This window comes from Meleagris gallopavo, chromosome 11, assembly GCF_000146605.3.
Source record: "Meleagris gallopavo isolate NT-WF06-2002-E0010 breed Aviagen turkey brand Nicholas breeding stock chromosome 11, Turkey_5.1, whole genome shotgun sequence".
In the NCBI taxonomy this organism is placed as follows: Eukaryota; Metazoa; Chordata; class Aves; order Galliformes; family Phasianidae; genus Meleagris; species Meleagris gallopavo.
In genome coordinates this window covers 1,508,197-1,534,690 of record NC_015021.2, presented here as the reverse complement: position 1 = coordinate 1,534,690, position 26,494 = coordinate 1,508,197, and the positions used below count along the sequence as shown (strand labels likewise).

General features: G+C 37.8%; 1 protein-coding gene across 1 annotated transcript in view; it reads right to left on the bottom strand.

Annotated features, from left to right (window-relative positions):
- Nucleotides 1-2,668: 2,668 nt before the first annotated feature.
- ACAP2 (ArfGAP with coiled-coil, ankyrin repeat and PH domains 2) overlaps nt 2,669-26,494 on the bottom strand; it is a 69,268-nt gene continuing 45,442 nt past the window's right edge. The window contains exons 12-26 of the mRNA XM_010716370.3: nt 24,567-24,679; nt 21,219-21,239; nt 18,542-18,593; nt 17,070-17,170; nt 16,142-16,247; nt 15,514-15,722; nt 15,241-15,310; nt 13,980-14,074; nt 12,376-12,563; nt 11,465-11,557; nt 10,329-10,516; nt 9,866-9,975; nt 8,747-8,857; nt 8,420-8,481; nt 2,669-3,581 (exon numbers count right to left, since the gene is read on the bottom strand). Of these exons, the coding sequence (XP_010714672.2) occupies nt 3,478-3,581; nt 8,420-8,481; nt 8,747-8,857; nt 9,866-9,975; nt 10,329-10,516; nt 11,465-11,557; nt 12,376-12,563; nt 13,980-14,074; nt 15,241-15,310; nt 15,514-15,722; nt 16,142-16,247; nt 17,070-17,170; nt 18,542-18,593; nt 21,219-21,239; nt 24,567-24,679 (1,623 nt within the window). The 3' untranslated portion in view covers nt 2,669-3,477. The remainder of the gene's footprint in view (nt 3,582-8,419; nt 8,482-8,746; nt 8,858-9,865; nt 9,976-10,328; nt 10,517-11,464; nt 11,558-12,375; nt 12,564-13,979; nt 14,075-15,240; nt 15,311-15,513; nt 15,723-16,141; nt 16,248-17,069; nt 17,171-18,541; nt 18,594-21,218; nt 21,240-24,566; nt 24,680-26,494) is intronic.

Below are 26,494 nucleotides of genomic sequence, written 5' to 3'. Positions count from 1 at the left end.
GAGGCGGCGCCGGGGGCGCGGAACGGCCGCTAACAAAGCGCGGCGCGGTGCCGGCTGCGGAGATCGCGGCCCCTGCTGGGCTGATTCCCCTTCTCCCTTTTTTCCTTGGGTGATGCCAAGTTATCCTTGGTAGAGCAGTAATTCAGGTAACGTGCACTGATGTCGCTGCAAGGCAGGGGAGTCCTCCTTTCCTAGGGGGAGGTGCTGGCGTGTGGAAGGTCAGGTTACATTTTCTGAAACTACTTCAGCTCAGCGTATAAATGGGTCGAACACACAACTCCGGGGAGTGAAAAAAGCACCGTTAATACAGGATCCCTTAACACAGCTAAGGGATGACACGTGGCATTGAAGCCCTGAAGGCTACAAGCCAAAGCCTCTGAAATGAGGGCAAAGCCCACCCCAACGAAATGAGGGCACCTGGGTTAGGCCCCAACGGGAAGGAGGCTGAAGGCTTCCAAGGCACCAGCCGAGCAACCGAAATGTGCTCAGACTGCAGTAGGGCAGCCTGCACAAGCAGGCAGGATGTCTGCAACCCTGCGCCTTCACCCGAAGTTAAGGGAGCAAAGCCCAGTATGTCTAATACCATTCAGTAGCATTGTGCAGAAAGAGGATTTATAAGTTTGTTTACATGCATTGTACCAACATTAACAAAACACGAAACCTTATGAACAATCAAAACAATAGGAGACACCAAAGATACCATCTTCACATGCAACGTAAGGAAATTATACCCCTGAAATTAAGATGCATTAGAATATGTGCTCATTCTTAGAGAGAAACATGAACTGAAATTGAAGTTTTCCATTATCTGGTGTAAGGTACAACGTGCTAACCAGCAGGGGAACCCTACTGCCTACCACTGAAGTTCTGCTCAGATTTATATTGTTATAAAAATAGAAGTTTCCTAGAATTACTGAACAGAACATCAGCACTCAAGCCAGAACTCAAGGAAAGCCAGATCTGAGCACAGGAGTTAATCACGCTTTCTCTTAGTGAGGGCTGAATCCTGCAAGGCAGAGCGCTGAGCCTACCAGCATCTGCTGGGACACCCTCACTGCACTGCATGCAGCTTAATGACACATTCATTTTTGCTGATGAGCAAGACCTTATTGTATGTATTGCACCTGACCTGAAAAGTGTCACTTATACTGGACTTCCTAGTGTACCTAAAAAGATCAGGGATCAAGGCTGCGGGGTCGGAAGTGCTGCACCTAATCCCTGATCCACTGAAACTTCAAATCTCCTGAAAAAGTGTCGTATGACCTAAAGATCAGGTATATTTCTAGCTCTTTAGCACGAACAGTCTGATATTGCTTTCCAGAGTCAGAATGCAAATTGATCTGCAGAGCTACCAGGAAGAAGCTTTTGTTGACAGGAAATTATCCTGCAAAGTTTGACAGATTTTTGTGGCTGGGAAGAAAGATACCCATGTGCCTTGGGTATCTCAGTAGCAAGGAGCGAGACAGAGATTATGCCACTAAGCTGTAGGGAGCTTTGCTTTACAAGCAATCACACTGCACACTGCCTGTCCTGTAGGCAGCAGAGGACACACATCTTTAGAAAAAAGAAATCTATGTGTAAAGTGTGCACTATACATAGCCATATCTTACATGGTCTGTCTGTACATGGGGCATTTAACTTCCTCTAAGATCTACTAACAAAACATCCATCGCTGTTAAATACAGATTAGAAAGTACATTATCATTTCATAGGCGATTATTTAAAAAGGTTATGAATTTCTATTAAGTAATTTCTATTAAGTTGCTTATTATTCAACTAAACTCACCCTTGAAGTGGGCAGAATCTGCTTTTCCTAGCATAATTACACCACACATGAAGCAAGAACTGTTTTTAAGATTCTTTTGCTTGGAAAACTTACTGCTCACTTTTCAGATGTTATTAACTTTGCATCAAGAATCATTCAGATTAAATGCATGGCTATACATTTTCTGCAAAATAATATATATGTGAAAAGGTTCGTTAGATATTAACATGCTAGAAAGTTTAACTTTACCATAACCTACAAAAATTCTTTGCCTGATTTTGGTTATTAAGCAACTTGGAGAAAACCCCATTCATTTCCTACGTATACAGAAGGTTAGCATAGTGCTGTGGCTAACAGAATCACAAAAACCACACAAGGATCTAACTAAAAATTCTCCTGAAGTTTTCCTTGGGGCAAATACAGCATAAAGAACTGCACTGACTGCTTTATGGCTTCAGGTGACGATGATCTAAGCACTACCTAACCTGAGACATAAGCACATACCTACAGACACCATTTATGCATGCACATCAGCAGAGTGGAGCTCACTGAAAAAAGCAGTTTGTGTAGCTGCCATCAATCCAGCAGCAGACTGCACTCATTTGTTATTTTGCAAGAACGTGCAGCAAAATTCCTAGATTTCCTTCTGCAAATGTTAGCTTAGACATGTAAATAAAATCTGCAAAGACATGTATATTACACCATGCTTGATTGACCTGAATTTAGGATGGCTGTATTACAATATGGAGTTTTATATACACAGCTTAGGGCTAGCAGTGAGAACAGCAGAGGTGACAAACAGCCTTTGCATGATTGTTCTGCACAAACACTTTCAGCTTTCCATTTTTTACTTTAATGTTTCAATTTTCATGTCCAGATATCAAAATACTGACAAAACCCAGATAATGTCCAGCAGGATTACATTTATTTTTCCTCATGAAAGGTTCCAAGTGCTCATTTGAAAGTTACTTCCTTCACAGCAAGTCTTAATTTTAGAAAGGGAAATAAAAAGAAAAAAGAAAAACATAAACTACTCTTAGAAATTTGGTCCTTCGGGATATACACCTACTGTGACTGACCTGCAGTCACCAGCATAAAGGCCAGCCTGGTGTTAAAGCTTCTACTGCCAAAGAGCTTGAAAAAAGAGAAAAGCTCCCACACCTTGTTATTAACAGCCTGCCTCTAACCAGTTTCAGCGCAGGAACAAGAGAATGCTGTAAGTTACAGGCCCACAGGCAGAAGGACGATTCAGCAATTCATTACCTGATTTCCCTTCCAAACAGTCCAAGAAAATGCAACCTAGACCTTCTTGTCAGAGGTGCATCTTTATGGCAATAGTGAGACAGGTGACAGCAGAGGATACCGACGAGCAAAGCTGATCCGAACCCTCGGTCACCATCTGCAACACACACAGCTGTGCTCTGCTAACTTCACATACGAGTCACAGATGAACGTGGTACTTGCTAACAGGTACTATTTCTATACAGAGCTAGCAGGTATTCCTTTTTTTTTTTTAATAATAAACATATTTTTCAGCTGCTGAGGTATATGTACTGTACAACATAAAAACTTGTATACAATTCCTCAGCTACCGCAATCTACAGCTACATTTAGAGTGGTCATTTTATCCAAACTAACAAAACACATAACTCATTCTGTTAACATAAAGATGACTTGCACTATAAGGAGCAGGTTCTTTTCCTTCTTGACACTTAAGGCTTCTGGGAATCTGACTGCTGGAAACGGTTTAGCTTCTCTGGATTATTTGATGCCATTTGAGAAAAGTCACGAAAAATGTCCTGATAAATTTCATCTCCTAAAAGAAGAGAAGAAAGGAAACAGTTCATTATCACAAATGTTTGTAACATCATCCATCACTACACAAATGCCCTACCATGCTACCAATCACTGTAAAAACATATATTAATGGTGTAAGGACTGCTTATAGATGGAATGATGCTGATGTGAACTCTGAGATTGTTTAATTGCATGCACGTTCTGTAAAAGCAAATTAAACAAAGCCAAACTATACCTGAAATTGTACCTCAAAGGCAGCCGCACAGAGGAAAGTCCAGAGTTAGAAAGGAAAAGTGCAAGCATTTTAAAGCAAAGTAAAACAAAAAATGTTTATTAGCTATCGAAGAACAAAAGTCATTTTTGGAAGGACGTGTTAACCAAGCCTCTGCTCAGGAAGTTGGAGTTACGGCATAAATGAAGCTTTGCTGGGAAACGGAGGCCAGAAGTCTAACAGCCAGACAGAACTCCCCATGAAAGAAACAATTAGCAAGCAGTTCTATAAAAAGCAATCCTAAGTACTTAGTTGTTGGTCATAAAAGCTTTTCAACTACTACTTAAGCAAGTATAAATTTTTACTGCATCACTGGACGTCCATTATATCCTCTAGGTTTATCTCTAAGAGTAACAATACCTTCCTTAAACATTTTTCAGTGTTTCTTATCTTCACCCTTTGTGTTTAAGAACAGCCTGACAACAAGAACAGCTCTATTCCAGAGTAAGGCAAGGCAGTGATTTGCACTGCTCTGTCTCCCCATCTCTCTCCAAACTGGAAAATCACATTCAAGAGAAATTACTTCTTGAGCCATTGCCAGGTCATACTTCTACCATTTTAAAGTGGTTTGTTTTCAATCTGCTGCAACATTTTGGGCCTTGAGTTCTCATTTCATTTTAAAAGATTAACCACACCCCACTGACTTCAAAGGGAAGTAAATGCGTAAGGCATTCAGCCCAGTCAGGAAATATTCAGCCATCCAGATTTTCCTGTCTTCCCACAGCAGATGACTGCACTGGACAAGATCTCAGCATTACTGCTCCCTGCTGACAACTTGATTAATAATATGACAAAGAACTCAACCTAACAGTATCTATTATCATGTAGGTTGAATGCAATTCTCAGCCCCTCCTTTTCCCCTCCCCTCCCATCCCACAACAACAGGACTGCACAGAAATCACAATTCCACCTCTCCTTTCAAAAGGACAGTTTTAAAAAGGATTTATTGTGAGAAGTTACACTGCTCTGTTTTCCATCTTTTTAAAGCACATTTCCAATATCAGAACCATTCTAGGTTTCAAATATTGGAGATGAGGCTGCATTCACTTGAAAACACTTTCAGAAGTGATAACTGACCTTCTGCAAATACTTCACACGGTACGTGGGGCTACACAGAAGGGCAGTGACAATTCTGTGCAGACTTTAAAGGACAATTAAATTCTGCACTACTGTGCTAGGAAGCTCTCATTCTAGTGAAATCTCTTTTGGTTTTCAGGTTTAGTTTCAAGTACATTCTAGAGATGAAACGGGCACACAACACACTTTATCACAAGTTTCTGGTAACTGCTTGCAATGGAGAATAAACACAGAACAAAAAGTTGCAAGATCCATCCCAAGACTAGGTTTGAGGAGCACAAATCAGAATCAAACTAGTATGATGCAAGAAATGAGGCTTTTAATACAGACACGGGTTCCATTTGTGAACTACTACTGCAGTTCAAGTTGCCATATTTAGTTCTCTTAAATAAGCTTGAAAGAAAAAAGCTATTTTTGTAAGATACGTTGTGGCTCTGATTTTTACTATATTACATAACAAAAATATTACATACAAAAATAGAATAAAATAAAGTGCCCCTTTAGTTTGTATGTTGCATTAAAATATTTAATGCTGTAAACCTTATTCTTTTAAAATCTTACATTAAAGTTCAATTCTGGAAATCCTCTTTCCAAGCAATGTTTTCACTAAAGTGCAGTTTTATGTACAAAAATACTGAAACACTGCTTTACCAGTTAACACCAGAATAAATTAAAAGGCACACATGATACATTCAAGAAGAGACAGGAAGAAAGAGTAGCAGTTCTAATATCAAATAGTTAGCAGACATACTGCAGCACCAGAAGATGAGCACTCAAGTATCTTATGAGAATCAGTACAATGGTGTGTATGGCTTCTACCACTAGAAATGAGCCAAGCTCACTTGGCTCATTTCAGCTAGTTCCCACTCTAAGAATATTATTCTGGAAGACCAACTGTACCTTGCAAAGCAACACAGACATTCCCTAAGTAGCTCAAACCAGCCAAGTATATTAAAATCTGAAATGCTGACACTATCAGCTACGTTAGTAATTGCTTATCAACTGCTGAAGCAGAGGAATATGCAGTCTGCTTCACTGTGATGCAAACTCTTACAGCGATGTTTACCCTCCCATGCATGAGATGTGTCCATCCCATCCATGAGACGTGTCCCAGCAAATGTACAATTACCTTGAAAATCCTTATCTTTTAGGAACACAATTTTGGAAAAGAGGAGTTCTAAAATAAGCGTAGCGCAGGTACTTAAGCATGTCTGTGCAGTGAAAAAGAGCTGCTTTGTCTATGGCCAAATGAGGGGAACATCCATCAGAAAGATTCAACTAGATGACTCTGGAAGGTCCCTTCCAACTGAACTACTCTATTCTAACAGCAGAGAGGGGTTTTGTGCTTACACTTGCACAGTTTCACAATCCTAGCAGCCTAGCAGACGTTAACATTTAAAACACTCAAATACTTATTCAGCTTTCTAGGAGACTTCAGCAAGTAAAGAACTGCTGAATCCAAAGAGACGGTCAGATCTTCTGGCCAGGACACTGCCCTGTACAGCTCCTGGTCAGAGTTATAACAGCTACTCTAATGCTACCCTCCCTCTGATCTGGGGCAAGCTTTATGCCTTGTGCTGGCTCCACTTCCCATGATCAATCTCGCCCCTTTACAGTTATCAGAGATTGTCTACACAAAAATGTCTGGTGCAGACTGCATTGGCTGCAGTCTCCAGCTTCTACTGTAACTGTTAAGAAGGCCCAGGTACCTTTGATAAAAGATGTACCAAGCTTTTTGTTTTCTCTACTTATTTGAAGAATCTGTCTAGACCACTTTTAAACAATATAACACAGAAAACAGACTCCCTTCATCTTCAGTTTAAAGACATGGACATTCATACTTGCATGTGACAGAATTTCTTATGAATTCAGTCAAAGTAAGCCTTATAATATTTAGGAACCAACTTAGGCTTTTATACAAACTACAGAAATACATTTTCTGTTTTATAATAGTTTTAGATTTTTTCATGTCAATTAAGTGATCCAGAGTGTTCATTTACGACCTAAAGCATAACTTTCGAATCAAAGTTATCACCTCCCCTAAAAGAAATGCATTTCACTATTTGAAACCAGTAGTTATTTTTAACACTTAAAAAAAGAACTAGGAAAATCAGAACTACTCCAGTAATTGTTACCTCCAGCCTGTCAGTGAAGTAGCATGCATTATATCAAAAAACAGCCTCAAATTCAATGTGAGCAAACAGGCAACAGATTCTTTCTTTCACATATGTAACCTGCTGCATTTTGGGTGGAGGATTCTTCCATATTATGCTCATAATTGAGTACTTATTTCTAATTTATTTGTTGCTACTCCAGAGAGAGCAAGTAAATGTCTGAGTGATCTTTGATACTTATTTTAATTTGAATTTCCTAGGAGTTGTGTTTAAAAGATAAATTTGTAACACAACCATTCTTCAGGAGAAGCTTTATGAAATATGGAAGTTCTGTTCATTTGATACCATCCATCTGGGATGCTGGACACTCAACACGGCCCCTTGAGTATATCCCAGCCCCAAGCTGGTAAGAGGCGTAAGCACACAGTCCTTATGAATCAATGACAAATACAAAGGTTTGATGGGCAGTGTGCCAAGATTACCTGGCACTCAGCCTTAAAAAGGTTTTTCTTTCACTACTGCCTGGGATAGCATATTTTTATGATTGCCTTGAATAACCTGACAATTAACCATACATTCATTATTGATATTTGCATGAAATTAAATTAGCTTTCTATGGAAGCATATTGTAACGGAGGAAATGGCTGGCATAAATGTCATATCAGAACACGTTATAAAACGGGATAAATGCCTGAGAATAAGTTGCACATACTCATTAAATAATGTTATTTTCTGGGATGAGTGGACTCAAATGCCTGATCCATATAACTTCTTTAAAAATCGAATGGTGAGATACTATGCCTACAAAAATACATAATCAAGAATGACTGTCTTGTTTAAGATATTAACTAAAAATATTTTTTAAAAGGAAGAAATAATACTTTCAGAATTGTCTGGAGATATTTTGAAATATCTGATACACATTTTTACATTGGTGTAGATTTTTTTTTCCTAAAAAAATTAAGAAAAAAAAAGAGGTCCATTCTAAAGGAAGAAGAATGGTATCTTGTACTAAGATGAACTTCTCAAGTGTCGCTGAACAACCTGGCCTATAAGGCTGCCAGTCAGTGTCAGATAAATCCTAACATTACATTCAGTTTCAGAGAAATGTCAGTAGGAGAAAACCAAACAACCAGCAGCAAAAAAGATTGGCAAGAGTTGTACTAACAAACTACCATAACTATGTGCTTTAAACACTCTCCTGTTGGGTCTCCTAAATAATCTGACAAAGCTGCACCATAATGAAGCTTTAACGTGTAAATACTGTTTAAAAAAAACGCTGTGTGAAGTTATCTTAAATTTTCTTCAGACCCTAAGAATCTAGCTGTAAACTGATAAATTCCTGAATACATTTCTTGTACTGCATCTCAGTATGGTTATTAGTAGAGTATTGACCTGGCTGTCCATAGAGCCCTTCTGATTCACGCATTTCTTCATTCATCCTTGCTAAACGCAACCTGTGATGTGGGAAACAGAAAAAGAACAATGTCACCTTTAAAGCAGTGAAAAAAGGCTGCCACTCCAAGACCTACAGCATGCTCTTGAACTTCACAGCAAGGTCATCTATGTTCAGTGCACTCAGTTTTATTTTGCTCTCCCTGTTTGTATGTATATTTGACATAACATGTATTTTGACACGTAATTTTGATATAACATGCATTTTAAAATAGAAACAGTATGAAAAACTTAGACACCTAATTAGAAATGAAACACAGAACTTACAACGTTACAATATCTGCATTTGCAGCCTCTACAGCTATACTCAGTGGATCTTTCCCATCTTCATCAGTAGCATGCTGGTTTGCTCCTCGTTTTAGGAATAAACACACTTGCCTGTTTAGAGATATAATTTAAGAATAATTTCCATCACAATAAAGGAAAAAAAGAATAAAAAACCCAAGCAGGACACAATATATTTTACTTAAATCACCAAAAGCCTCTTGAATACCAGTGTTCACCTATAATAATATATTAACAGATAATCAAGCAAAGTTTTTAGCTAGCTTTCCAAAAAGTATTGAACAGTATTTAAACTGCCAAATCATGCTAATGCAGCTATGAGTTGAACCCTTCAGAAGGTAAACCTTTTCTTTCCTGTGTCATCTGAGGTCACAGAACCATAAAACTTCACCTCTTTTACTATGATAGAAGAGAAATACTGAGCAGGATAAATTAATACAGTACAGAATCCCTAGGCACAGATGCATGTTTTACCAAGTAGAAGCTGTCCTCATTTTTCTTGGCTATTTTTCATCTGCATACCTGTCTATATGCACATGTGTGTACGTAAATCACCTACACAAGCAGGGCATGATGACTAAGCTTAGACCTTAAACTCTCTCAAGCTGTCAACTTAGCACTCTATTCAGAATTCATGTACGTAAAGACAATGGGTGCCACAAAACAGATTATGTCCTCATTTGAATTAAGCTGGCACAAGGCTGCAGTTTAAAGCCCTGATTCCAAAATTCAAAATGTGATGTAGTACATTTCATTTCAACATGAAATACCTGTGTGAGATGAACCAGAAACAGCTCTGGTCCACACTCACCACTATTTCTCTTACTTGCATTTCATGAATCTTCACCAGAAACCCACATTATTTCAAAAGTATTATCAAACATTTTTCCAACATGGACTGAAGTTTACAGGCATGTGTTCTGCTAGGAGATCAGTGGGGAAATAATGTTTTAAGTGCTCTCATCACAAAAGATTAAAGGAAAAAAGCTCTATGATATGAAATAAATTAAAATTTCCGAATATGTAGGGGATATGAAAAAGCTTTGCATCAGTAAAGGCAGTAACCAGTGACTACTGTTAAATTCTGGAACAGTGAGGTACCCCGTGTGTCCGAGAACTGTGGCGTGGTGTAGGGGTCCTCTTCCCTTCATGTCCCTGATGTTTACATTGGCACCATTCTGCAGCAGGAATTCACAAGTAACCAACGAACCCTATGGAAGAAGAGCAAAAGAAACAATTTAGCACCAGATCTCTAGAATCAGAGTGAAAACCATCCTGCCTTGTTACTGCTGAGTGTTATGGTAAAGGAAACTAAAGGGATTGCTTCCATATCACTACTGTACACTACCAGGTTGTATAACCACCAAAAAAAAAGTAACCAACCATAATACCAGGGGAAAATAGTTCAGAAATAACTTTGAAAGAACTTTGTAAAGACAATTTCAGTACCACATTATCATTCATGAGCAAAGCAAGTAGTTCAAAAGAAGCAGTGACACAGAAATATCCCTATTATTCCCCCTCCCCCCCTCCCACATCAGTGAGGGTGCTGTATATCACATACCCCTCGCACTGCCTGAATGAGTGGAGTTGCTTTGTTTTCTTCCATATTGACCCAATTTACTTCAGCTCCATGGGCCAATGCTTCTGCCATATCTGGAAGATTCTTCTCAAAGGCAGCTCGATAAAGATGCAATCCTGGATTAAGCTGTCTGGAGTCATAGAACACGGAAGATTCTTGCTTTTCTCCTTCTGAAAGAAGTTTTTAAAAGAAAAAGCTTATTTGTAATCTCTGTTTTTGTAAGGTACATCTTTGGCATAAGGTAGCTCAGACTTCACAGAAAGGTCTGCATTGATGCCCCATTCTACCAGAAATCTTCACACGTCTTTAGCTTATTCCAGCACTCGAGTATGGACACTTCAGAATTCTGCCCAGAAAACCTTCTCTTCATGTTACTGGCATTTGTGAATATCCTTCAACCTACCTATACCATATAAGTGCTAAAAAAATAAATAAATAAGAAGCAGCAGCAGTAGCTTGGCTGGTTGCAAACAAGATATGAATAAAACTAATTTCCTGCTGAGATGTAATCATACAAATATATCTAACTGCAACAGTTTAATACAGCTGAATATAACAAGGCTAATTCAAGGCTATAACAAGGCTCTTAGAGTTTTCATTTAAAGATATCATTCTTACATATAAATTACTTGCTGGGGCTGTAATCCTTTGGACTAAACCAAATCCTTTTATCTCAACAATAGTTACATAAAGTGTGGGAAGATATTTTATACATAGGCTTTCATGAGTTACTTCATAACTGCTTCTACAGTGCAGTCAGAAGATCTAAGGCACATACTGCTTGCCTACAAACCACAGCTGTGAAATACTGTACTTGAAACGTACCTCAGAAGTGTGCTATGGTGTAGAAGTAAAAGCTTGCTTTGCTAAATAGAAGTTCTGGCTCAATATCATGGACTAAAAAATTCTCTGAACTTATTTAGGAGGATTCTATGACATTCTTGTTACCAGGCATGGAGGAGAGAAAGACAACCCAAGCAATTATTACCCTTATTAAAATGTTTCAGCATATTGGGATAAAAGACACGAACTTTACCATTAAGTACTAAACTCTTTGATGGAATGTGCAAGCAAAAAAAAGATTAAATCTTTGTCTTGAAACACAAAGCCAAACGCACCTGGTTCATACAAGCTGTTAGCTGATATAGTAGAGGCAAGATGTTCTCTGCTGTCATCAACACTCTGCTGGATCCCACTGTCACTGCTTCTTACTGTTTTGGGGAGAAATTAACATTATTATGCAGACTACAAGTTACCTACTCTTCACAGACACCATGATAATAAAGCAAGCTCTTATACTTGGTCCTGAATTTTTTTTTTCTTCCCAGTAACAAGTACTTATTCATTATTTTTCTCACAAACCCACTAAAATAAATCTGAAGTCACACACTTCAACTACAGAATTCATAACAATAGCATCAAAGATTATCATAAAGGTGGAAAATCAGGATAAGTAAAAAAGCTTAAATTATTTCATGAAAACACTAAGCAATGCAGTAGCCCGGAGACAATGGATTAAAGGCAGGGAGATGGCCACAACACACAATGGATCACTAGTGCAAATACTGAACATGCCACTGCTGTAGTACTTACTACTACGTAGCTTTGAAGAGGTATCAAAGTAGGAGAAGAGTGAATCTAGTTCATCAGGACAGAACAGAGACTCCCGCCTCGCCTCGTCGCTACTTACAGCAACCGCTGGGACATGCAAGTTAGCAAAGCACAAAGCAGGCAGTAAGGAAGGAATAGGGCAGGAAAGAACATTATTGGAAAAATTAAGGATGAAATTACGGAGGAAAGAAGGTGGTTAATATGTTTCTGAACGGTAAGCATCCCCAGTCCACAAACTTCCCACCTAAGAAATGCACATTTCTCAACAAGCCTTTTCTCCCCTATACCTCTGAACCAGGCTATGACCCACTGCTAGGACTACTCTGCTTGGGGCAGGAAATCAGTAAATACAGAAAGCTTTAAAAATACTTTAAAAAGAACACGTGTAAGGTAGCTAAGGAGAGAAATGTGTAGATACCTCTTGGAGATGCCACACCTTGTTCTACTGCCAAAAGGGATTTTTCAGGAGCACTGTGCCTTTTCTCTTCCTGACTTTGAGGTAAAACTTTTGTTCTGGATTCAAGTGGAGATACTGCTGCTGCAGGCTGCTTTTCTACAAATTTTCTTTCCACGTATTTTGCTTTGATGTACGCCTCCTTCTCTTGTCTGTCATGTACAAAATGCCTGGAGTTAGTAAGCTCAGATTTTATTATCTTTTCTACAAGAACATCCACTTCATACTAATGCCAGTAATCAAACTGCACTTTGGCACTGCACATAGGATACTCAATGACATTTTCAGAATGATGCAGAGGACATTATCCAACTCTCTCTGGATTCCTGATGAAATTTTATATAAGCTTCAAAAGAATGCAACTTATGAAAATTTTAGGAAGTTAAAAGAAAATGCTATGATTGTATAGGTACATTTTCTGTCAGGCAGATGCTTTAGAAAGTAGTATGTGGAAGAAAAAAATTAGATACTCTACATAACTCTTGATATAAATCCCTTAGGCACATTTTCTATATTGCCAATATCCAACTAATATCACACATATTTAGATTCTTCAGTAAAAACATTTGTTAAAGGAACACCAAGACTGTGTGAAAGAACAAAAATGAAAGCCCCAAGTAGGCACAACCACCAGCTGCAGAATGCATGCTATGTATTTTTTTCCTGAAGCCCAGTATTATCTTCATGTGACAAGCCAACTGGGACAAAATGATGAAAGAGCTTAAAAAAGTGCTGCTATTGAAATTGCTGAAAAGCAGTTATCACTAGAAGGAATATCTAGCAAATCCCCTACAGTATTAATGATATTACTACATCACCAAACTGTCAGTATCTTACGAATCATAGTTTTCTACTGCATGAAACTCTGACAGCAAGCAGCACAGAATTGGAAAGCCACTAAAAATGTTTTAAAAGACTTATACGTTATGGTGGAACAAAATGTTAGGAAATATCTTCAAACACATTAACAAACAGAAATTGTAGGTAGCAGGAAGAGAGAGAAAACACCATGCCAGGGGATTAGGGAACAAAAATAAAAGAACAAAGTCACTGTAAACACAAGTCAGAACCACAGGTTCCTTTCAGGGCACCTTACACAAGAGCTGGCTGAGATGGTGCAAAACAAACAAGAAACAAAACAACCTGCCCACACTGATGTGGCAGAGCAGGATGCTATAGGGTTGTCATCAGGAGGAAGTGAGATCAGAAAAAGAAGTGTGTTATAGAAGCCAAAGGAGACTAACAAAAGGAATACCCATAAGAAGCAGGAGAAATATACTGCTTATATGGAGAAAAGAAGAGGAAAGTGTTAAATACAGTTAAGTGACAGCACCTTTTTCCAGGCTGAAGGCAGAAGAAAGTAACAAGACAAAGGAAATAAGCACAGCTATTAGTTCATTGGAGTTGAAGTCATTCAAAGAAAGACTCAGAGGAAATGAAAAAAATCAGATACTAGGAAGGGGAAGTTTAGTTACATTGGTATTAAATGATGACACAAGTTGTTTAATTTAATATAATTTATAGCTATAATGAAAGGATGAACAAATGAAAGTGAAGCACATTACTACCTTTGGCTTCCAGGCTGAGGCTTCTTTACTCCCACTTTTTCCAACTTTGCTTCATATATTCTATTTATAACATCATTTCCTAATTCACACATAAGCTATGAAGAAAAATAAATAAATTCAAGTACGATTGCAAATGGCTTTATCTCCTTATTTAGTAGTTTTATCTTAGACTATTTTTAAAGCTCAGTATTTTCACTAAGTTTTGTGAGTTCCCTTAGAAAAATATGCATGGGTTTATTTCATGATAAAGAAATATCAGTAAATAAAGGGACCAAACAGTGTAAGATTACAATAATTGTATTTTTGTTAAGTACAATTCCCTTTCGAAACAGGATTAAGCAAATGAATATAAAGAATCTTGTTTTCCTGCAATCATAATGACAGCTGTGAGCCTCAAAAGCATTACTTTCCACCAGCCTTGCTGTTAGTTCCTCTTATGCCATCTGGCAAGACAATTCACTTAACTCTGATCCATCTTGTACAAGACAAGAGTGGAAAGATTACTTGCTCCTACTACCACATAGAACATTAAGGTCTTATGTACGTGAACACAGCAAGTATTTTTCTGTTGATTTTCTTTCTACCCCCTCATTATCAACACATTAGTACTAAAATTATTTTGGGTCAAACAACATCCCTGTTCATATTGTCTTCCTGTTCTTCAGAATAGAAACGTAATACGCACGTATGAGAACGTGAGCTACAAACAAGTGGAGTGCATCAACTATCCAACTGCACAGGTGCAATGATTCCTATTTCTGTATTTCAATGTCATATGACTTTCATTTTTAAACTAGAATTCTGGCACATATACAGCACGCAGTAGCAGTTACACATAAGTCTCCCAGAAGCGTTTGAAATCAGGATCTCATTCTAACAGGTGGCATTCAAATTTTCAAAAATACTCAAGCTTTACTCTGACATAGAATTTTTTCAGCCCACTATACTATTTATCTGTATCATTTTCGTATGTTGAAAGTATCAGATCAAACTTAGTACTTAAAAATGCATTTGTGCACCTAGAAGTGTCACAAAGTGTTCTTTGTATCAAGTTTGTATCAAGAATGACTACTAATCCAGCAAGTTGTTTAAAAGCAGTGTGAGCTAACAAATGCATCACCGTAAATATTTTCTACTCAAAAGCAGAAGAGATACACTGAGTACAAATGCAATTTTTTCCTGCATGAACATTCAGATGCCTTGGCTTTAGACAAATAACCTACGTAGCAGACAGAAACTCGTTTCAAAAATAACATCCTACCTTCAGAAGTTCAGGTTCCCATGAATCCAGGGTCAGAGATCTTACTTTTGAGAAGTGGACTCCTAAGCTCCTAACCAGCAAAAAGAAACAGTAGCCTGTAACAGTGTGCTCTGTCTTATTTCAGATCACTTTACATTGGTTTATGCAAATAAAGCACGTTACTTTCACTCTGTTTACTAAAAGGAGTCTCTAACCTTGCCTCAATGTCCATTTTAAGAGGCAAACACCGCATTTCCTATTTGAATCAATTATACTTCTGAAGAGCCCACCAACCTGTGTATCCCAGAGCACTCGATGCACAGCGTGATTCCAAGGTTGATACTGGCCCAGCGAGGATCTGCCAGGCCACAGTCACAGCAGGCAGCATTACCAGGAATGCACTGAACTCGCTGTAGAGCACTTTCTCCCTTTAACAACTTCTCTTTTGTCTCGCTGCCAGATTCCAGGCTTCCAGTAGAAGGGGACGATTTCTTTTCCTGTTTCTGAAAAAGAAACAAAAAATGCACCACGTTAAAGAAGATCCTGTGAATAACGAAATACTGACAGTACGCTAGAATTCTAGAAAAAAAGCTTCTGCATTTACAGCCAAAGAAAGCCACTGAACTGGAAAATATCTTCAGCTTTTTAGAAATAGTACAGAATGGAGTGTGGAGTATCCAATAATCCTACAAATTATGATGACACTACAGAAAAACTTCAAAAACAGGCCAAAGCAATGCTAGTAAGATGGAAGGAAAGACAAATTAGACGATTGGAGCCTTCAAAATTTCATTGCATTTCCACCGGAAGACAAATTAATGGATTTTATTTTATTTTTAGTTCCCTTTTCTCCAGAAGTTCTTGCTATTTTTACTCCTTAAGATCTAAAGGTAGTTGCTGTTTGGTTGATCTTTAAACTCACCTCAGATTCGTCCCCTTTCTCTCTGTATGCTGTAGCAATACTGGTCTGAACAGCCTTAATCCACGCCTGCCGCAGCTTTTCTGAATCAGCTTGGAGCATGCAGCTTCTGTGAAGAACCACACAATGCCCTCAGAGACAAGGCCAAAGAAGCAGCTTACATCAAACAACACGCTGTTCAACCAAACATAGAGCCTTGTCAAAGTTTGTTGCTGTCAACATATGTTTATTGCTTATTACGCACCCTGTAATAAATCCATTTGTTTCCAGATAATAAGGCAGCTGACTTTATGAACTACAAACTCTTGGTTTCAAAACTATTTATAGGTAACCTTAAAACACAGATATGACTCTTCAAATAACCCAGAGAATTGCTTAATCTCCTATTTCTGATTTTTTTTTCTTATTCCAAGTCTCTCATTCTCATATACGATGATTTACCTCCATGACTGTCTACACAAGGGGCAGCCATCAGTCCCTAAAAGCTTAATTCATTCACCAAAAACAAGAGAAAATGACTTGAAAGCTCTGAGGAAAACAAAAAAAAACTATTTTACCATATGGAGTCAAAGGAAAACTTATTACTTTCTTTGTTTCTGATTAGCTACTTTCTAGGCTACTAAGCAGCTTGATAATTAATACCAGCTACTACTACTAAACCACAACAGCTCCATGACTACAAGACATTTATACATAAAGCATAGGAACACATGTTTATTTTAATGCCAGAAGTAAATTAAATACTAGGAATACTTCTCACAGCATCACTTTCTCCCAGCCAAAGTTTCAGAGAACAGAATTGCTCAGATATTTTTCCTGTTTTGATTTCTCCCCAGAGACACATTCATCCTGCGTTTCAAGGCAACTGAAGCTAACAATGTTATTTATCCATTTAATTTTTAAATAGACACGCTCCATCACTTCTCCTTACTTTGTTGGAGAAACCACCTCAAAACAGAAACGCCTTTCTATGTCTTCGCAGTGTTTAACTGTGCAAAGCCGCAAGTCTTCAACAACTACTGTGGGATTATCCTAGGAGAGAAAACATAAAAGGCAGAGATGAAAGGAAGTAGCTGATACCCTCAAATTATTTCTCATTTAATTTCACTGCTTCACATATATTTTTCCTTCAGAAATGAAATTTGAAATAAGTGATATTGGACATACTTGGCAGGAAATATTTATTTCAATTTCCGTGCTCAGTCATATTCTGTGAGAATTATGAGGTCGTCTTGCCATCTAGAATCCAATCAACTAAATAATCAATGGCTTAAAGAACAGCATTAAAGGAGCTCAAAGACACTAAAACAGCATTTAAAGGAGATCAAAGATACTTTCTGAGAAGATGTGCTATTAACTCATACAGAAATCAGACAGCTTACACCTAAATAAGCCACACTTTAAGTGCCAAGTACAAAATTCAGGAACCACGATGGAGTGGTTTTGAAAACTTGATTCACCTCCAAAGATATCCATTCTAAAATAATGCAATTTTAAAGGTGCTTTTTGTAATATAAAAATGTATCAAAACACAACTGCAATTCACAATCAGAAAGTGCCCAAAATGTACTAACATGAATTTCACCACTTGCCTCCTATCCAACCACAAAAACAAAGACCATACTGTCTGATAGCGTATCAGTTAACAAGCAGTAGGCTCTGAACCTGGGCTGTTAATGCTGAAGAACAATGAATAACCATAAATTTCCCTTTATTGACTTATTGCCTTCTCCATTCACTTCTCTACTTTTATTTTCTTTTTCCACTAAGAGCAGTTACAGCCATGTGGTGCACAAGCTGATTCTAGAAGAGTAAATCAGAGGAACACTTGCCCAAATGCTAGCTGACAAAGCTGACTTCTGGGCTTGGGGTAGAGCTGCTCTAGCTGCTGTCACAGCAGATGTGAAAAATTGTACTTTGCCACAACAAACACCAACAGCTGAGTTGCCTTACACTTTCAATATTAGGTATGTGCACATAGCATCTGTAACAAATACTTTCAACGTCATTTTCTCCTCTCTACGATTGCAAAACTGGGTTTGTGAGTCCAGCCAGTAACGGGAAAGAGCAAATCCTTATGGACTTGTCCAAAGAACACTACGTAGCACTCAGTCTGCCAGCAAGTGTATACAAGCCTTTTGTTATCAGCAGCTCTCAATGCTCCTTGTGAGTCTTCTCTGCAACAAGGTAACAAAAGCACAACAAATAAAGCACTGCTTACAAGACTCTACATCTTTAAGTACAACCTTTATCTCATTTTACAAAGGGAAAAACTAATTTAGAAAATGAAGTAGGTTGTTCAAGACCATGTAGGACATCCATGCCAACTCTATGCTTCTCCCACCCTTATGAGGAAGACAACATTCACATCCAACTTATCCCAAGACAGCTTTCCATACCTACCTTAAATTTCTTCTGGTACACGAGTTGGTTGTTCTGTATGGAGAACCAGCGCCTGTTCAAACAAAGAGACATCCAAACAATGTGAAACTGATCTTGCAGTTTCACATTTGACTGAAATATACTATGATACAGTCTACAGAGAGACTGTAAATGAAAAAGAAATCATGGTATTAATTCTGCAGTCAGTTTGGACAAGTATTTCATGAGAAAAAGGGAGAGCAGAGACAAAACAAAAAAAGAAAGCAAGGTTCAAATAATTTGAATCCTGAACAAATACATTCATGTTATGACATTAGTAAAGCTAAGATACAAAACATTTTCATTTCAAAGAACATTTACATCTGTATTTCAGCAGCAAACTACGACTTCAAGTAATTCAATAATAATAGTTTAAATAATGAAAGTATTAAAACATTTTAACTACTCACTCCTGAAATATTTTCAGGAATAGAGCTATCAAATAACTTACCTAGCCCTTAGACAAAACTAGGCTATTGCTGTGCCTATAGGTCTCTCTACATTGGCATTTCTTAAAATTTTAGATAGAAAATATTGCATATAAACACAAAGCAACAATTAAGTAGGATCTTACTCATTAGTTTTATAGGAAACTATTAAAAAATAAATTAAGGCATCCAATAAAATCCAAAAGATAACACTTAAAGGAAAAAAAAATCCCCCTTCCTTGTCCAAATTCTGCTCAGGTGGGATACAATTCACAGCAAATGGAAGAATAGTTCATGTTTTGGAAAAAATTCTGAGCATCTCGGATCTAGAACTGCATCTATCAGGTCACCAAATATGAAAATAGAAGCAAACATGGCCATCTGCCTCTGGCTCTCCTGGGGATGCACAAAAGAAAAGGGAACCAATCCTCACTGGTTTTGAACTGCACAAAAATTCGATAATACAAAAATTAATTCAGTCCTGCAGTGAAGTCTGTATACATTGGTTCTGTACAGGTTTGTAATACGAACCTGTGCTCACTGTAACACAGCAGCTCAGTTACCACAAATATGCCATTTATACACACTGCACATCCCTGTTTTCTGCACGGCCAACTAGTTTGAGTGCCAGCAGTGCACAAAATACTGTGAAGAACAAGATATGCTGCAGTACAAACTTGTGAATATCAAGCTACGGTTCACTAAAATTAGTAACAAGAGGGCTCCATAAATGTGTTTGATCACCACAAGCCATTCATAGAAAGAAGCACACAAAAATTGTTAAGAAAATAGAAAAGGAAAAAGTAAGATATATGAGACAATTAGATTCCAATCAGGAAAGCTAGTATTTGTTAGAAAAGTTAATATTTAGTAGACAGATGAGATTCTACCTTTTTACAAGTATTCTTTCAAATGCTGTGCAGATGTATTTCATTTTAAAAACAACAAAAGAATCTCCTCTCAATATTGGATTTTCACCATAACAGCCATTAACTTTTGCATTAAGGTAATGGAGCAGAATAGTGCGTAACAGGGACCTGCATCAGGAAAATGCAGTCTCTAATGGACCTTGCCAAGTTCAGTCAAAAAGCATTTGGGGATGAGGCGTGGGGGAGATTTTTGTTTTTTTTAAGAAACTTTCACTGAACGGGATCTATAATTTAGAGCATAGTATGACTTGTAGCTCCCATTTTTTGAGGGTGAGAAGCTAATATATTTTATTGTATGCTTTAAAAAACAAAGGTGGCAGCTTCCTTTCTGACATATCAGCACCACAGTCATTTTATTCAGGTCAAAAATTTGGTGTTGTTTTGTAAATTCAAAATAATTTGTTAATAAACTACTGTAGCAAATAGAGTGCTGGGAGTTTGCAGCATTAACAGGCAGGAACTTTTGAGCTATAACATAGGGACTGAAGGGGCTGTTGTAGGCTGTATCTATTTGTAGGGCGTATCTATCTCCTCTTTGTGCACCTTTGGGCAACAGGTGCTGTCAGGCTGAAAGTCACCAAAGTTTCTTCAAATGTGACCTTCTGTAAAAAGGCAGGAGAAAAGCACAGTGAAGCAGAAAAGACTCTTCTGGGGAAATCTTACAGCAGTTGGTACTGCCCCATGGAGTTTATAGGAGTACTTCAATACAGCTGTTTGGGTTTAGAAACTAAATGGGTTCCAATCATTCTCACCCATGCAATCAAAAAAAGAAGTGTTTCTTAAATAGAAAACAACACCATTAATTGAAAAGCATTTCAAATTTCTGAGAGCTACAAGAAGTACTAAAAAATAATGTTAAATTATTTGAATGTTACATTGGATTGCGCTTATTCATTTTCAGAAGGAAATCATTTTCTTAATTGGTTGCCATCAGCATTCACATAAAACAGTGATTAAGAATGCACAACATTCAAAAGTTACATTTCTATTTCCAATGTAGTTGGTGAGAGAAAAACCATCAATCTACAGAGGAAAAAGTCAAAACATTGATCTCATATGCTCAGAAGTCTGAGTGCATAAACTTTGCTTTAATTCCTTTGTAGCTAAAACTAGCTCCATCTTACTAATTCTTTTACAAGTGTTGAGCAGCAGGTTGGCATCCCAGGCAGAATCCTTCTGTTATTTTCTTAGACTGAGCCACTTTACATCCATTGCAAGTAATCAAAATTAAATGCAGGGTTAATTAGAGCTTTTTGCGTGCCAAAGAAACATTGGGAAGGTATAAAAGAAGCTGGTTGGTACCTGATGTGATCTGGCTTTTTCCTGTCATGTGAAAAAATGGGGTAGGATTAAAACATAAGGGAAAGGAGGAACAGGAATGAAAAATGCAAAATGAGCAAAATAAGCAAAGAATTAGCATGATCTGAAAATACAGCCGAATTAAAAAGGAAACACCTACCTAATGCATCCAACCTAAAAATTATTCAGAACGTACTGTTTCATAAAGGCTTTTCTTACTCACACATACATTTCTTAACACAGACCCATTTTAAATCTGAATTTCTAAGAACCAAAGGCCTTCTATCTATTGTTGCACAATAAATTCAATCGATTTAATTTCCTGATACCCCCAGAAAAATCTGTGTGCTAAAAGATATGATCTAAATATCTATACATTCCAAAACCAGGTCTCCATGCCAGTTGCTGTGAGACTTCCCAGTACTGAATCTGGCTTCCACTAAAGCATCCACACATACATGCAGATACAGTATAAAGATTCCCAAATCTTAAGCTCTTTCAGAACAAAGCAATGCCAAACAACAAACAGCTCTTATAGTTTACTTCATAACCTGCTCACAAACTATTTCTCAGGTGAGCACCATGCAGAATTATCCCAAATCATTTTGCACGCTTGATACAGAAGTGCAAATTAACTGCAGTCTTTGGACAAGTAAACCAAGATGCCAACTGCCAAGGAACAAACTACACCATCCTAGCAAAAACAAATTGGGATTTGAAATTTTTCCCTCCGGGGCAACTGGAATTGTCCAAGGATAATCCACAACAGAGTCCATAGATGCACAGAAGCATCACAACATTATCTGATGGAATCATAGCAATGTGTACAAGCCAAGACCATTCCCTGATCCATGTTTTTAACACTGGCAAATGCAGTGATTTTTATGCCTTTTCATAATATTGTTGTCAAGGAATACTTTAAAAACTCTCAAACCATCAAAACACTGATACTGACAGAGAAGAAAAGTGAAACAGCCATATTACAGCTGGCATTACAGACAGCAGTTAGCTGGGATAAGCGACATCGCCATCAGTTCAGATCACCAGGAAACTCCAGTATTTCCCTCTCGAAGAGTTTTGTGTGGTTTCTTTTCAGCTTCTCCATCCCTTGCCTTCTCACAAAAGACAGGCACGTCATGAAGAAGCAAACTACCTACCTGACAGGGAGTCTGAAAATAGCCTGACACAAGGGCCTCAGATTTCTGCTCTGAATTCCCTCGTATAAAATACATCATTCTCTACATGTTTCCTCCTCCAATATTTCTTTGTACATTTTTATGCTCAGAACTATTTAAACTGGAGACAGTCCCTTCCTGTGGCTGGAAGCACACTCCAGCCTTTAACAAATGTTTGGATTTCAGTCAGTATTGCCTCTGTGAAGGTGGAACTGCAATAATATGGAAGTAAAGCACTCCGTCAGTGGAAACCAGCAACAGAAAGGCAAAAGCTCCTTCAGCGCCTACAACACAGCAAGCGGTAACAAATCTATTCAGAAATAAAAACAGGATAAAACTTTTCTGTTTTATTAAAATGTGAAGAATGGGGATAGATCAAATAACTAACAGTTGTCTTCATTAAGAGGGTTTTTATTTTATGTAGCTTAATAGTAATAGTTTCACAGCAGACAATAATGGTTTGTGACTGTATGAAGTACAAAATTAAAATCATGGCTTCAATTTCTAAGCCACATTTATAGATGGCTTATCAAATGCTGCTCACTGCCTCTGACACATCCAACTAGCCTAGGATGATGAGATAAGTTATGAACTTCAGATTAAAAAGGATTAAAGGCTTAGTTTTATTGAATACTCTTGTGACAAATGAAAAATTGCAAGCAAATACGAACTATGTATTAAAGTAGGTTAGCTCTGACTCGCTACTGAGCTGCTTACCATGGCTCTCTTAAATGACATTGTTTAAACATCTTAATTGAATATGCTCAAACATGTAAACTTACACTATGACTTTTGTTAATTATGACTTCTCTGTTACATTCCCAGTGAGCAAAGCCTTTATAACACACAACAGAAGAACCTGAAGCAGGAGTTTTGCTTTCAGTCACTTATCAAGAGCTGCAGATAACCCTGCAAAACACCCCACAAGAAGGACTCTCTGAACCTGTTGTAAATTCAGTGAAAGACAGTTTCCTGCCCTGTTACTGTTGAGTTTTCTCAAAGTGTGCTTACACTACTTACACTATCATTCTACCTCTGACCATGAATGTGCTTTTGAAACATATCTGCTAGTTTTGTCCTTCTTCATTCTTAGGCCTCACAGAGTTGTCTTGGAGAACCCTAGATTCATGTGGGTGAAACTAACACAGAAAGTACATCACAATTACAAATAATCAGACCACAGGGCTAGAGGTAGTCCAAGGCAAGCCCCTTAGAGGAACTGCACAACACTTGCTAACATAAACACGGTCTCATCAACTGCAGCAGACCTTACATCAGTTTATGGACTTAGGTGAAGCAATGCCAATTTCCTATCGACTTGTGAAATTCCAAAATGCTCAAAGAATTAGAGAATTAAGGTTGAAAGTGGTCACGGATCCAAATGCAGATTCTGTCCTTCAAAGCACAGCAAACTGCTTAACAGAAGTGCTTCTGGAAAACTGCGGAGTGATAGACAGTAAGAGCAGCTTAATATCAAACTATCTTTACAATTTAAGAACTGCATTCAACTATATTGTAAATGCTCAAGAATACATTTCCTTGAAAAAAAGTGCACACCACTGGAAATGCAAAAGAAATCCTGTTCACTAATAAAAACATTCAAACAATAGTAAGATAAACATCTTTAAATACACAAGACTGACAGTGAACTTTGAATTCCCAACAGGACCATCAAAACTACTACGCAGAAGTTACTGCTCTGCACAGGAATTGTAAAGAACAACAATGCTTATCTTTCAGGAAAAATAACAGCCCTCGAGTTCTCTGCTATGTTCCCCTGCTTCCAATAGCTGTGCAGCTTCTATTCTACATCACCACTTAACACTTATTTTTCCAGCATATATGTTCAAATAGCAAACTACATATAATAATAATTGCTCTGTTTCAAAATAAAAGATCAAAACGCAATTACAGAACCAGACCACAGACAATAAAGCAAGCCTTCCATACCTAGGACTTCTCCAGACTTCAAGATACATTCTTACAAAGGGCCTGCGAACTTCTAGGAGAGACAGTAAGGAGAAATGGCTAAGAAGCGTTCTCTACATAAACTCACAGAGTGGTACAAAGGTTTTGGTGGATCTGTGGAATCAGTAAGCTGCACAGGTTCCAAGTCAGACCAGAACTGAGCTTAACAAGCAGTCTCTTAAAAAGCCAGAGGATCTGAGTAAATTACCTGTTCCACGTCTTGAAGGCATTGCTGGCTCGCTTGAACAGATAGCCTTCCATGACAATACCATTGGCTGCATCTACGTTGTATTCTAGCTTCGTATCATCACCAGAGTAATCCTAATACAAAGGAACGAGACAAGAAAAAAAAAAAAAACAACATTGTAGATTCAATGAGAAGTTCAGGTACTGACCACGTCAAAAAGAGTAATTATTTATGATTAGTGTTTAGCTTGTAACACTCACGAGTCATGTCGTGACTCTAAGCCCCACCAACTTTTTCGGAAAGTATTTTTAGGAGATCAGATGCTGGAGATTATTTTAAGAGGTCAGAAATCTTTATTTATTTTACTAACCATCTTCTCAAAGTGCATGAAAGAACAAGGGAGGACAAGGAAAGTCTTTGAATCAGCAAGGCTGCATTTCAAAGAAGAGGTGCACACTTACCTATGTTCTAGAGAACAAAACTAACATTTTCTAGAAGCTAATTATGTTAAGAGTTATCATTTGATTAATATCTAACATATGTTGTTAATACCTAATAAATGTTGACAGCTACTAGAAACCTACAATGAGCACTTTGTAGATAATGATCACCTACATTTTAAATTTTTGTCCTCGTATCTTTCCTGAGCTTTGCATACATAAGTTATGAGTGTGGGATTTCCAATACTGTCAGATTTTCTTTTTTTCCCCCACAATCATCTGCTCAACACTTACACATGCAGATTTTGAAGAGACAAAGGAGGAATGGTTTTAAACCAGGAGGGGAGTTTTATATTAGTTGTTTGGAAAAAATTCTTCGCTCAGAGGGTGGTGAGACACTGGCACTACTGCCCAGAGAGCTGTGGGTGCCCCATCCCAGGAAATATTCAAGGCCAGTTTGCACGGAGCTTAATGGGTGGCAACCCTGCCCTTGGCAGAGAATTGGAACTGCTCTATTCTGTGACTCATTCTATCATCCTGTGATCTCATTCATATCAGGACAGGCAGTAAGTAGACATTCAAATGCATTAAACTTCCAGTATCTCCCTAAAGTTCTGTGCAAATGAAAGCTCAGAAATAAATGCATGGGAGAACGAACAGTGATCTTCTCATTTACTGAAAGGTTACAGTATGAGACTATGAAGTTTACTATTTATTATTTATTTACACCCCACAAATAAATAAATAAATACATTTCAGTGCAAGATTAAAAGAAAACTCACCAACTTGAAGTGGTGGAGCTCTGCCAAGAACAGAAACAATGCTGCTAAAGTATATATCTCCCTATAGATTTGGGTTTTAAGCAAGTATCTCCAAGACTTATTTCTGTAGCTCCTTAGATAAGAGAAGAAATACACCAATTTTCCACTTTTTTCTTACATGCATTTAGACTTGTCTAATTAAGACAAGGTGATCTCAGCTGTTCATTGAGCAAGGAGCTAACTGCTGCTAGGGACAGAAGAAGCACACATGGAATTATATCATTTGCTACAAACTATTTCCAGAGGTCAAAACAATGTTCATGCTATTACTAAATCTGGTGGTTAGTAAAATATGTCCTTAAGATAGAGGAGCAACATATGGCTTCTCCTCAATGAGGGCATAAGAGGCATCACTGAGAATAGTCTCATAACTTAAAAATCCTTTCAATATTAGGGAGGCAGAATATTTCATAAACTTTTTTGAAAAAGCAGGCGCTTTTCCACGTAAACTGCACAGCAGCAGATTTCATGTCGTGACTCTCATAAGTATCTTACTACCCATCTTTATAGAGGGACCAAATTTGAAATGTAAAATTTAGATTTTTATTAATTCACTGGTAGAAGATCACTGCAAAAATTCTGAAAGACAGGTTATAAACAAAAGCTTCATAAAAATTACAAATTTGTGCATTATTCAGTATCTCATGACCTTGATTTTCTGCCTGTTTTCTAGATCAGAACACACTGA